This window comes from Varanus komodoensis, unplaced genomic scaffold (genome assembly GCF_004798865.1).
Source record: "Varanus komodoensis strain SLA01 unplaced genomic scaffold, ASM479886v1 scaffold15, whole genome shotgun sequence".
NCBI lineage: Eukaryota > Metazoa > Chordata > Lepidosauria > Squamata > Varanidae > Varanus > Varanus komodoensis.
The window spans coordinates 2,510,224-2,523,659 of record NW_025335440.1 but is presented as its reverse complement, the minus strand read 5'-3'; the positions used below and the strand labels follow the sequence as shown (position 1 = coordinate 2,523,659).

At 47.4% G+C, this 13,436-nt stretch overlaps 1 protein-coding gene across 1 annotated transcript in view; it reads left to right on the top strand.

The window, feature by feature from the left end:
• Window positions 1-1,447: 1,447 nt before the first annotated feature.
• LOC123020788 (CUB and sushi domain-containing protein 2-like) overlaps window positions 1,448-13,436 on the top strand; it is a 429,441-nt gene continuing 417,452 nt past the window's right edge. The window contains exon 1 of the mRNA XM_044424965.1: window positions 1,448-1,499. Within this exon, the coding sequence (XP_044280900.1) occupies window positions 1,463-1,499 (37 nt within the window). The 5' untranslated portion in view covers window positions 1,448-1,462. The remainder of the gene's footprint in view (window positions 1,500-13,436) is intronic.

Below are 13,436 nucleotides of genomic sequence, written 5' to 3'. Positions count from 1 at the left end.
CTTCATTAAGTAAAGAGCAGTGTGCGTTAGACAGAAACTTTAAAAAAATGATAGATTTTTACTGGGAGTGAAGTTCTGGTCATTAATTTCAAGCAAAGAAGGCTCAAAAGCTGGGAGCAGGTTCAATTTCAGTTGCTGCTGTTTTATAAATGACACCGGTGATATAATTAAATTGGACTTTGGAGTGTCAGTGCAGGGGAAAAGTGATGTATTTGTTTTGTGCTTATCTTCAACCCATTTGTGATTTCAAATGGCGCGTCTTCCATTTTGGGGGGCTCCCGCCTCGCTTTCTAAGAGCACCGTGCCCATTCCTCGGGCAGAGACCGGGAGCAGATTGGAACAACTGGGCGATGGAGGCCTGTCATGGAGGGTGTGGATGGCCCCTTGGCCTGAGCTCCTGGAAGCGACCGCACCTGGACCTCCAGGGTGCGTCCACAGCCGATGCCTGGATTGCCCCCTTCCTTTTTCTGGTCTGGAATGCAGGGCAGTGCCAAGCAATGGGATTTAAGTGCCTTCCCCCACATCACCTCCAACGTGGTACTATTCTGCAGCATTTGGGGGCTTTTCAAGTGTGGCTGCCCATCACTACCTTTAGGGTTGCCACCACAGAGGAGAGTTCCCACCAGATGAAACTTTGCCCAGACCATCATTTCTGGGTTTGGTTGCCATGGCAAAGGATTGCTTGTTGTAGCAAGAACATATCTAAACAAGTGAAATGTTTATTTATTTGCAATGTTCTTCAGACTTCTTCAGAGTTTGAGAATGGTGTTCAGAAATGTGAGCTGTTGCATTCACACAGTGAGAGGAGAGCTCGTGTGAGCTCATGGGGGGGGGGTCTCATGGCCCCTAACCAGGGCTGGGTGCTACAGGCTTCCTACCTGGGCCCCCGGAGTCTGGCAGATGCACTGGAAATGCTTGTGACAGCTAAACTAGACTGGTTCTGTGGGTGGTGAGGAGCGCTGTTCACTCCAGCATCTTCCTTATTCCTCCACCCCACGCTCAACTGTTAACGCTAGGAGAAGATGCAGCTATGTCAGAACTCTTACAGTTTAGGAAAGGGCTCAGACACCTTGCCTGGCCAGAAAAATCAGGGAGAGGAAACCATGGCTCTGGTCAAGTTGGCTTATTTTTCCCAGTGGTGCAGAGAAATGAATGGGACTGGAAGGGAAGCTGGCAGCTGAGCAGAGAATGGAGTGGGAATAAGCAGAAGGAGTCAATAATTGTCAAGGTTAACTTCGAGGAAGAGTGATTACTGGCAGCGTGGTGCTGAAATGCTGTTCGCTCTCCCCTTACTCTCCTGGCAGTTCTACCAAGCCACACATGTGGAAATCCGGGAAGGCTCCAGAATGGAATCCAGCAGGGGACCACATTCAGCGTGGGCGACAAAGTGCGCTACAGCTGCAACCCCGGCTTCTTTCTGGAGGGCCACGCGCTGCTCACGTGCCATGCAAGTGTGGAGAACATGGCCTCCTGGGACTTCCCTCTGCCCTTCTGCCGAGGTAGGTGTGCTCTCCTTCCTTTTAACCCTGGACTGGCCGAGTACGGCAGCACCAGGGGCATTTGTAGACCTCGGCTGGGAAGAGGGCCCTAAGATGGTGCTGTGAGAACAGAGGCCTCATAACATCGGCTTTGCTTTATGGGATGTGGTTTGGGGACAGGTGCAAGGGAGTTCTGTGGCAAGTAGTTCAAATTTTGCACCAAGGACAGCAAAATCATGTGGCCCAAATTGATTGTCCAAGTAGAGCAAATCTTCATATTGTATTATGCATCACTTATCCTCATTCTGCTAATCAGCATAGCAAGAGGGAGTCAGTGCTGTCTCTGATTGTGGAAATGCCACTCGGTCCTCCTATTCCATCCTGCAACAGTAGCAAGCATGGGACAAACACTTCCGAATATATTGGCAACCATGAGGGTCAGAAATCTCCCTTTTAAATAGAAGCAAATGCTCTTCCAAACCCACATGCCATCCTTTGCACTTTCTTTGTCTGCCCTTCCGTGGAACTGTTTTCTATAGATGGCCCTGCCTATCTTATGACTCCACCCACCTCATTGCTTTTGGGTCTGTTTTCTCCTTCCTTCATGCAGCTATTTCACCAGGGAAATGGGTGGAAATGACACATCTCAGTGTTTGGTGCACATTTGGACCACATTTTTTGGAATGCATGTGCCAAAGGGGGTCAGCGTGGGCCTCTAACCCTGTGCCAATGGCTCTCCTATAAATGCACCAGGGGAGGCCTCTGAGCCTGCTGAGCGGCATCCATTATCACACCATCACAGGGTCGGGAGGCCTTCCCATCTCACCCCTTCCTGGATCCACAAAACTCTGAGTGGGTGAGAGGGGCTGTCCTCAAAGGCAATCCTCATCTCAGGCCACCCCTGCCCTGAGTAGGAAGCTTCAGGCACTGCCTGTCCCCATAAGGGGGCTTTCTGAGGCCCATCAACCTCTGCCTTGACTAAGGGAATCCACGCCTCTCTGGCCACAGAATGTGAGCAAATCACGCCAACAGCCAGGTCAGCCTGCAGGCCAAAGCCAAGCCCAACTCTCTGGACTGTGTGGAACAGGGAAAAAGACCCACTGCCCACAGCCAATCAGACCCCAGGCCAAAAGTTCCTACTTGGGCCCTTCAAACAACTCCTTAAAGCCTATGGCGAGTACCAGCAGGGACAGAGGGAGCCAGGAACTTGGAGAGGAGGTAGGCAGGGCTCTTTGATTTAACACTCCCCAGTGCGCTGCCCATTGACTGATCCAGGAGATAGGTGAGTGTGTGCCCATTGTCTATCACACCGCCTTTCCACCCCACAAGCCAGGCATGGAGGAGGCAGCGCAAAAGCATTGCACTTCCCTGCCTCCTCGGCCTTCCGTGCATGGGACTGGCTGGGCAGTCAGTTTCTAGAACCAGCTGAGTTGCTTTGCCATAGTGACTGCAGGAGCTGAGATCGCCTGCTCTGTCCCCCTCCCCAGCCATCATGAATCCCCGATGCCCTTCAGTCAAGTATCTCATATTGATTACTTTATTGACTCTTTGTTCAAGTAATCAATTAGCAATCCCAAGAAGGAGCATAAATCTTGCATTTAAAATGAGCAAAGGTGGTTTGCCCAGTACAATCCTAAGCCGAGTGCGTCACTGAGGAAAGTGCAGCGGTGCATGTGGCGGGCTGAGCTCTCAGCTCAGGTTCATCTGCTGCTGCTGCCTGCTTTTGTCACCGGTGCCCAGAACGTGTGGAGGGGGACCGAGAGCTGGTACAGAGCGGGGGATTACCCCCCTTCTCTTTTCATCTCTTAAGTCAGCATCATCCATCCTGATTCCTTAAGCAGAACTTCACGTTGAGCTGGTGCTTCCACCAAGAAACCTTATTTTCCAGATTGGTTGTCGGAAACAATCACTTCATCTTGGTGTTCGGTGCCGAATCATGTGATATTCTATTTTGTTTTATTTGCAATATGTGGAGATTGTTGGGGTGGGGGGCGGGGGTAACCGCACTAGTCAAAACCTGCATCCCAGGCAGGCTTGTGTCAATGCTACCTGAAGGCTTTCACTACCATTCTTGGCGATGTGGGAACTCGGCACCTCTCCTGTATGCCAAGTCATCTGGCACTCCTTGCGAAAAAAAGTGGGCTTATTTGTTTAACGTGGCTCTTGTGCGCTCTCGCTGTTGGTGACATCACATTTGCTTTCATTGGTTGTGCCACATAACGCGTTTCCTGACGTTGTAGCAGCGTCTACCTCCTTTTCACTCTGTGCTCCCTGACTAGCTGTATGCACTGCAGGCCTGACTAAGAAGGGCATGCAAGAGGAAGAGAACAAAAGGGGCACCGACGTGCTCCAAGGCCACTGAGTACGGCTAAACAAAGGGTGGATGTTTCGGCAGACCACATCATGTTCAGGAACGACAACTCTCTTGGGCAGACAGCCTCTTTCCTCTTGCATGCAGAAGCTGGTGCACATGCAGCAGCCCTGGTTCCGCAGAGGCCTCCACCAGCAATGGCAACTCCACATGATGCACATCCCGTCTTTCCCTCAGGGACCCTGGCTCTGTGAGAGTTCGCACACTGCTGAGAGAAGGCCTGGGCTTCTGTCCCTGCCCTCTCCTCCCTAAACAGATCAGGTACTGCATGATGGGGAAATGACTTCTCTGCCTTAGCCCTGGGAGCTCCAAGGCCAGTCAGCATAGGCAGTTCTTCATGAGGTGGATGGATGGATTGTCTCACCTGGGGTAGAGCAGCTTTGACTGTATTTCCTTGTGACTGTGGAGGGGATGTGGGTGGCACAGCAGTTTAAACCGCTGACTTGCTGGGCTTGTCAAGTGAAAGGTCAGCAGTTTAGAAACATAGAGACAGAGTGAGTCAGAAGGGGTCTCCCAGGCCATCTAGTCTGACCCCTGGCTCCAGCCGGCTCTGCTCACAACATGTCTACCATGTGCATGTCTAGCCTATCTTTGAACTCCCTCATCGATGGGGCCTCAACGGCCTCTCGTGGAAGCCCATTCCACACCCTTGGGATCCTGACTGTCAGGAAGTGCTTCCTGGCATCCAAATGGAACCGTGGCTCCCTGAGCTTTGCTCCGTTGGAGCACGTCCTGCCTTCCTCTGCAGGGGAGAACAGGTCTCTGCCCACCTCCTCATGACATCCCCTCATGTACCTGTATGTCACCAACATATCCCCTCAGAGCCCCTCTTCTCCAGGCTGAAGAGACCCAGTTCCCTCAGTCTTGCCTCATACGGCATCCCCTGCAAACCAGCCACCAATCTTGTGGCCCTACGCTGCACTGACTCCAACCTGGCTATATCCTTCCTGTAATGAAAGGTCCAACACAATACTCCACAATACTCCACACAGGTTGAGTCCACACATCGAGTGCTCTACTGTTGCTTTGTCCCAGGCTCTGCCAGCCTAGCAGTCTGAAAGCCTACAAATGCGAGTAGATGAATGGGTACCACTTTGGTGGGAAGGTAGCAGCGTTCTGTGCACCTCAGAGTTTCGTCATGCCAGCCACATGACCACAGAAACTGTCTGGACTAACGCTGGCTCTCTCAGCCGAGAAACAGAGCTGGCCACTGCCCCCTCGAGTCAGACCTTTACCTTTACTAACTGTGGAGATGGACCTCAAAAGGTCCATACCCTCTAACCACCATGTCCCTCTAACCGAGGAAACCTGGAGGATGGGCACCCCTTTACAGGGCTGCCAGATTCTGAACTCTGCATACGCAAGAGTCACATTTTGTGCTGCTGCATTGGCTTGGCCTGAGTCCTCCCGGTGGGCAAATTGTCTGGACATAGAAAGCATTACATGGCAGTTTGCCAGTGAGTTACCTAAACTGAGAAAGCATAAACGGAGGCTTATCCAGTCCACGCACGGTTCCTGCAGTAGCTGGCCAGCCACTGAGATGCTCACAAGCAGCAATGCACTGAACGCCTTCCACTGTGTTGCACAGCAGGTGAACGGTTTGCTTGCAGTGCAGTGTTTTAAAATATACCAGCAAAAGAAAAGAAGAAAATCTGGTAGATGGTTTTTGACAATATTATGCTATGACAAATAAAACAAAACATGAAGGGATGTCAAATGTCAGAGAGATATTTAAACAAAATCATGAATTAAAAATGATGACTTTTACATACACTGCAGGGACTTCATATTACATCAGGTGTGGGAACATTTTTCAGTTCAAGACCCCGGTTCCAGTATCAGAAAGGTCTTGGGAAGTCTGTATTCCATGAAGGTATAGTCAGCCGGGGTAAAAATATGATTCTTCCTGATTTACATCCATTTGGAACTAAGGACAAGCCACTGGTTGTATACTCAGGAGTAAGCAACAAGCAAATTTCCAAATGTGTCCCAAATGCTAAGCTCATGGGGAAGCCTGTGCATCATCTCTGACCAGCTGTTGATGGGGGAGAGAACTTTTCCCCTCCACAAGGGAGAGTGGGAGTCTGACAGAAATTGGCAAGGTGTGATAGACCAGACGTCCTTGGTGTCTCCTGGTGATTCCAGGTATTCCAGCCACAGACAATTTCACCTGATCTTGATGGCCCACATTGACTGGGTTCTCCATAATATAAAGCATTTAGGATGGTGTAAATGGGTGTCCTGAAGCAGCATCCCACTACTTCCTTCCAGTGCCTGATCATATCCAATGCCAATAGAACCTTGCAGTGCTTGCTTTTCCCGCAATTCGTAACATTTCAGATTCATTCTTTTCCATATATAAAGAACTTTGCCGATGTTGGTGGATGCTCATTAAAAGCAGTAGGTAGAGGTGTTCCCAATATGGAAAAGATCATCATGTACCTCTGTGGCTGAATATAAAGGGATCCAAATCTGGATTTTTAAGAGCAACACAATCAAAGCCCTGGGTCTTGGTGAATGCATCTACTAGTGTTAGTTTCTCCCACATTTTTCTTTTTACCTCAGTACCTTGTGTCCTCAGCATGAAGATGTTGCTAGCTCTGACAAATTCTTGTCAAAATCAAATTCATACCCAGCTCTGCTTTTGGGGACATACATAGAAACTGCTGAAATCATAGAAAAGAGCAGTATTGATGCATAACACTGGTTTCTCAGGTTTTAAATTGAGAAGCTTTACATCAAATACCTTGCAGCCCTCAGTGTTTTAGGTTTTCACTGCTCACATTCAAGCTTAGCTCAAGAGAACAAGCCAGAACCTTGCACACTGCGTGCAGGGAGACTAGAGAGGTCTCTAACAAGCCAGGTCAAAACAGTTTCCTGCTGTCCAACTGAGGAACAAGCCAGACCAGACCTTGCTGGATGTCCAGGCCTGGCAGAGGACCTCCAAGGCCCTCCTTTGGCCACACGTGTTGGTGGCACATGGTTAGCATCCTCACCTGCTCTCCTTCAGGGCCTGCTACACATTCTAGATAAACAAGCTGGAAAAAGAAGTGAAAGCAAATCTTTTGAACTTCTGGTGGAATTGGAACCTTTCCAGATCCTTTCACTTGTGTCCCAAAGAACAGAATCTACACAACATAGTGGTGTGGCCACCTTTTCCACAAATATATTGCTGTTGGTCTGGCAAGTAAGTGGTGCATTGGGATTTTGGAAAGGTAAACACAAGAGGCCAAACAAATCTTTGCCACAAGATTCCATGCTTTGCTGACGCAGCAATGTTTTTCTATTATTAAGATGGCAAGGAGATGTTATTTGTCCAGAAAGCTGTTTTGCATGGTACAGGTGACAATTGCTACATTGTGTGCATTCTTAAAACAGCACTCAGCTTTGATGAAAAACAAATCTTTGCATGAAAATTTCCATGAAGTCCCTAGTGGGCAACTAACTTAGAAACATAGAAACAGAGCGAGTCAGAAGGGGTCTCCTGGGCCATCTAGTCTGACCTCCGGCACCAGCCGGCTCCGCTCACGACATGCCCACCATGTGCATGTCCAGCCTATCTTTGAACACCCTCACCGATGGGGCCTCAACAAACTCTTGTGGAAGCCCATTCCACACCCTCGGGGTCCTAACTGTCAGGAAGTGCTTCCTGGCATCTAAATGGAACCTTGGTTCCCTGAGCTTTGCTCCGTTGGAGTGCATCCTGCCTTCCTCTGCAGGGGAGAACAGGTCTCTACCCACCTCCGTGTGACACCCCTTCACATACCTGTGTGTCGCCAACAGATCCCCTCTGAGTATCCTCTTCTCCAGGCTGAAGAGACCCAGTTCCCTCAGTCTCGCCTCATACGGCATCCCCTGGAAACCGGCCACCAACCTTGTGGCCCTACGCTGCACTGATTCTAACCTGGCTATATCCTTCCTGTAATGAGGGGCCCAAAACTGAGCACAATACTCCAGTTGTGGGCGCACCAGAGTCATATAGAGTGGTAGTAATACCACTTTTTCTGTGGTGGTGCCCCATCTGTGGAATGCGCTCCCCAGAGAGGTCCGCCTGGTACCATCGTTATTTGTTTTTTGGCGCCAGGCTGAGACCTTTTTATTCAAACAATATTTTAACTATGTATAATATTTATAGGTTTTAATTGTGCAGCCAGGGCGTTTCCGGGTTTTATCTGTATTTGTATTATATTTATTTATTTGTGTGAGCCGTCCTGAGGCTTTACAGCAGGAGGGCAGTATACAAAAACTTTAAATGAATAAATATAGTAATACCTCTCTATCTAGAAGCCACACTTCTGGCTATGCAACCAAGGGTGGCGTTCGCCCTCTTGACCACTGCATCACACTGCTGGCTCATGTCTAGCCTGCAGTCATCCAGGACCCTGAGGTCCCTTTCACAAGTGCTGCTCTCCAGCCACTTGTCACCTAACCTGTACTTATGACACCTATTCCTATGCCCCAAGTGCAAGACCTTGCACTTAACCACATTGAACGCCATCCTGTTGTCTCCTGCCCACTTCCACAGTCTGTCCAGATCTTTTTGGATCTGGAGTACCTGCTCCTCAGTTGTGGCCACTGCTCCAGTTTTAGTATTGTCTGTGAGTTTGATCAGCAGACTGTTCACCCCTTCTTCCATGTCATTTATGAAAAGATTAAACAGGATCGGCCCCAGGACAGAGCCCTGGGGGACCCCGCTTGTCGCTGGCCGCCATCCCGATGATTCCCCACTAATGGTTACCCTCTGCTTTCGGTCAGTCAACCATGCCCTAATCCAATCCACCGGACAGTGCTTTGGTGTATCCCAAAACTCCTCAGTTTCTCCACCAGGACATCATGGGGCACTTTGTCAAAGGCCTTGCTGAAATCCAGGTATACCACATCCACTGCATCCCCTCCATCTAGCCATCTCGAAACCTTGTCATAGAATTCCACAAGGTTTGTCTGACAGGACCTGTTTTTGCGGAAGCCGTGTTGTGTGGCTGTCAGCCTCCCTTCCCTATCTAGCATCACTAGATCTCTCTCTATTATGAGCCTTTCCATTGTTTTTCCTACAATGGACATAAGGCTAACAGGTCTATAATTCCCCATGTCCCTTCTACGTCCCTTTTTGAAAATTGGGACCACTGATGCCACCCTCCAGTCCTCTGGAACTTCACCCATTCTCCACAAGGCCTCAACAATGGAGGCCAGCGGGTGTGAGAGAACCCCTGCCAGCTCTCTAAGTACTCTCGGGTGTAACCTGTCAGGACCCTGTGCCTTCCCTCCTCTCTTTCTTAAGCCTCCTTATAAAGCCACCCAGCAACCAAAAGCAATGACTATCATGTAACACCTGAAAAGACTAAAGTTATATTCAAGGTTGACAGGCATTATAGTTACCCATATATGCATGTGGTTATGGGAGTTTGCAATGGGATTCACGCTCAAGAGAAGCAGTAATTCATGAGAACTAAAGATGAACAAATCAGACTGTAATTGGACACCCACTCAGTTGGACTTGCTTCTGAGTAGGCAGATATAGGATTTCGCTATCGGTGCATTTCCAATCTGTGCCACTTTTAAATGTGTTCATCCATATGTCCATTCCGTCCTATTTCTGCATTAACTTGTTCTTCAAAAAAAACCTGCATCCCCCCAAGAAGTCCCATTTAAATGTATAGTTAAAAGCACAGTTCTGAATAGGTTTCTGTTCAAATGCAAATGTCTAAACATACTCTTTCTCGCAGTATGCATCTTATAACACATTTTGTACCCATGGTTAAGGACTGAGTTGCAATATTTGGAGAGGAATCCAGTGGACAGCTGAGCGTTCACTTTCCCTTGAGTCCAAGGGGTGTGGATCAGGTCAGTTTGATCTGGATGCACAGACACTGCCTTCTTTGAGCATCCGGTGGGATGACTGTGTTGTGCCTGGCAATGCCTGTGGTGGGATCGGAGCCATTGCTTCTAGGGATGCACAATATTTTTTCTTCTTCTCAGTTCATGCAAACGTGAGCATGAACACAATTCTTGGGGGTCCTTCACAGTTTCCCAAAGTCGCTTTCAAACTCAAAAGTGCACATGGACAAAACTCCCCAATTCCTCACTTTTCTGTTTTAGCAATGCATGTTTCTTAGTGGGAGAAATAAGACAGTCCTATGTGGGAACAAAGTAGAGGTGAAAAGAGCTTCTAAGAGGAATTCCAAGGGATCTCAACAAGCTTGGGTATCATTTATTTGTCCACCTCTATTTTTAGCCAGAATGGAATGGATAGAATTAAACATTTTGATTAGTTATAACACACAGTTTCAGTCAGTAATTTCTCTTAGAAAGAGAAAGACAAGTTGGAGAAAGGTAAGATTTTCAGCAGTACACTGATCAGGGAGACTGAAATCTGCTGGTTGTTCTGCTGATCTGGAAGTTGTAATTCTCGTCCAAATTCTCAACCATTTGTAATTCTCAATCATTTGACATTATGAATGAAAAGAATATTGTGATAGTGGGAAAAACCCAGCATAGGAAGGGGGCTTTAGTCTTCTGAGACACCTAAAGTAAAGGCTTAATTCGAGGTGCTGGATTTTGACCTTTGAAATCCTGGATGCTTTAATTGTGGAAGAAGGTGGTACTTGAACCACAGAATGTGCTACCACAATATGCATTGATGGCCACCAAATGGGTGGCTTCAACAGGGACCGGGCATGTTCTTGGAGGAGAAGGCTGTCAGGGGCTACTAGACATGATGACTATGAGCTTCTTCCAGTACACCAGTTGCTTGGAAGCACCATGGGAGAATGCCGTTGTACTCATGTCCTACATAGGCATTCCCTGATGGCTCCAGGCTTGCTACTCTGTGAGCAGAATTCAGAGCCTAGTGGGCCCTTCCTCCGATCCGACAGGACATCTCTGTTCCTCCATATTAGCCTCCTTGAAATGTGAGCTTTAGAGGTAATCCTCTGAATGCCCCTAGATACCTTGGTGGGACCAGGAAGTAAAGTTCTTTCAACAGTGGCTCTGCAGTTATTAAATCTCTTCCTCAGGCTGCTATAACTGGGAGAGCAGATTAAGTCCTCCTGTTTCTCCGTGCCTTGACTGGGTGATCAGAAATGCTGCTGCTCCCATTATTCTTGCTTGGTTTTCTTTTTTCCTGAATTTCTTTGATCTGAAGCTCTTTCTTGTTGGTACCCACTGATACCTTTTTACCAGTTGTGAAACTTTCCTCAGATATTTCCCCTCCCCCACTCCAGGTAAAAATAATTTCCTTCAAAGGTCTCAGATATTTTCTTTAGGTGGCCCCTCCCTGTCTTTGCCATGGGTGAAATTTATGGGCAACTGTTAATTGTGACAGTGGCAATGGATTATCTTTCTAGAGCAGACTGCCCCAAACTTCTGCCTCCAGATGTGTTGGATTATGACTTCTATCATCTGCAAGCAACATGATCATTAGCCATGCCAGTTAGACATGACGAGTGCTATAATCCAGCACATCTGGAGAGTATCCGACAGCTGCTTCGATTTTCCCAGACAGCAGATGTGCTGGATTATAGTTTGCTTTAGCCCTTGTTAAATGGGAGGTTCACAAAGTCAAAGAAGAAACCTGGTGGAGAATCCTGTTGACTTTTCTTCTAAAGCTTTAGCATCTTTGTGAGCATTAGCATTTTGTTCTGCAGTTAAGGACAGCCACTGTCGGGGACAGCCAGAGCATCAATTATGCACTGCCACCTGCAGCCCATTAGAGGCAGAATTGCCTGGAGAATATTCATCCCATTTTGTAAATTAGGATCACGTCCTGCACAGCCAGCCCTGGATTTGTGGTTCTCTTAATGCTGTTGATTGTTTTGCACGGCAATCACATTCCTTTATCTCTTTTGCTTGCTCCAATTAGCTTTGTTCACTTGCTCAGATCTATCTTCCACTCCAGCATTAAGATAAGTTTCCTCAGAGTTGGCCTGGAGACTAGAGGAAGGAGTAATGGTGTGCACCTCTTAGGGTACCTCAGAGTCCTTTTTTTCATGCCCCATGCTGGGAAACCAGATCCACAGAAATACATCACCAGGAATATGCTGTGCAATCTACATGCAGATAAGACTGCTTTATGGGAGTGTGTTTCAAACTTCTTTCCACTTGTGACTGCATGCCAAGGAACACCTGTGCATTCGGCGTGAAGAAAAGGAAGGACATCTCAGGTGCATGGGGTTGGTTGGTTGATTGTTTTGCTCAGTGCAAGGAGTTTCAGACAGGTCTTTCCAAAGAGCATTCTTGCCCAGTCAATTCTAACTTGCCCAGTACACATACATGGATTGTGGCGGACCTGCTGGAATGCATTGCCAATCTTCATTTCAAGAAGCCTTGATGCATTTGACTTCAGCAATCAAAGAACTGAAAAGAGCAAAAAGCCTCGCTAGAGTTACTTCTCGCTTACAAAGCCTCTCTGCATAGAGCAACCAGACTGCAGGTGCACTTATAATTTTTCTGGACTCCTCACTGGGAACATTTCTGGAATCTGCTGCAGCATTCAAGGTAAAGTGGCCTTATAGAGGACAGTTCTCTATTAGAAGGAGAGTCCTGTCCAATTCCACTTTCAAGCCACAGAGCTGTCAGCACAATTGTCCACCCACAGTGAGAACCTCTGTAGGCAGACACCCAATTCAACTTCCATACTATGGCAAGATGCACCATTGTTCTCTTTGCATTATTTTTATATATGTGTTCATACATATAAATTAGTGTACAGAAATTGTCTCCTGCTTTTGTCACTTTTCCAATGATACATCTTTGCTTTGATTTGAGTGGCCTCTCTAACTCAAGGTTCCTGTGCTAGGCATCACAGAATTGCTTGCCAGATGTTGAAGTGGGAAGTTGAAACTTGAAAATTATTCCCTTTGAAGGCTGTTGAAGGTCATAATCCTCTAGGGCTTAACAGTGTTAAACAGAAGAATGATTGGCAAACCTAAAAAACTGGCAGTAAACTGTTAAGAAGGTCAGATAGGTCAAGAAGTTATTTGATAACCTTTAACACCTCCTTCCAGAGAAGCCCAAACACTACAGAGTGATGCCAGAGTAGTCTCATCCATGGCATGGCTTTAACTTGAAGATCTGAACATTTGTCCCACTTTGTTCAGTTAGGCTTATTCCTAGGAATTCATGTGTCTGATCACAGCAGGAGTGTAAATTAACTATGGAGTGCCTGTCACTGGGTCTTTAAAGAGGTGAAGATGACTTGTGAATAGACTTGTCAGAGAAATCCACAAAGGACTAAAATGAGTCCAGTTTCTATGAATCTGACCTGCAGATTTTGCCATGCCCTGGCATTTTCCAGATTTCACAGAATTCTTGGGCTTATGGATTTCTTTTTAAGAAACATTCTCCAATGTCACACAATTTAGTCTTGTGAATACAGAGGAAGTGTTTTTTTTAAATTGCTGACCACAAAGATGTGTTTGCCCACATGAAAATGCAGGGGTGCATCTCTGCACATAGGAACTTGCAGCAATACACACAGACATGCAAAATCTGATTCGGTCCTTGATGTAGTCAGTGAAAGGGAAGGCACCTGAAAAGTATAAAATGCAGGTAGAATGATTGGAGAAGGTGTGACCCTCCCCACTTGCTTC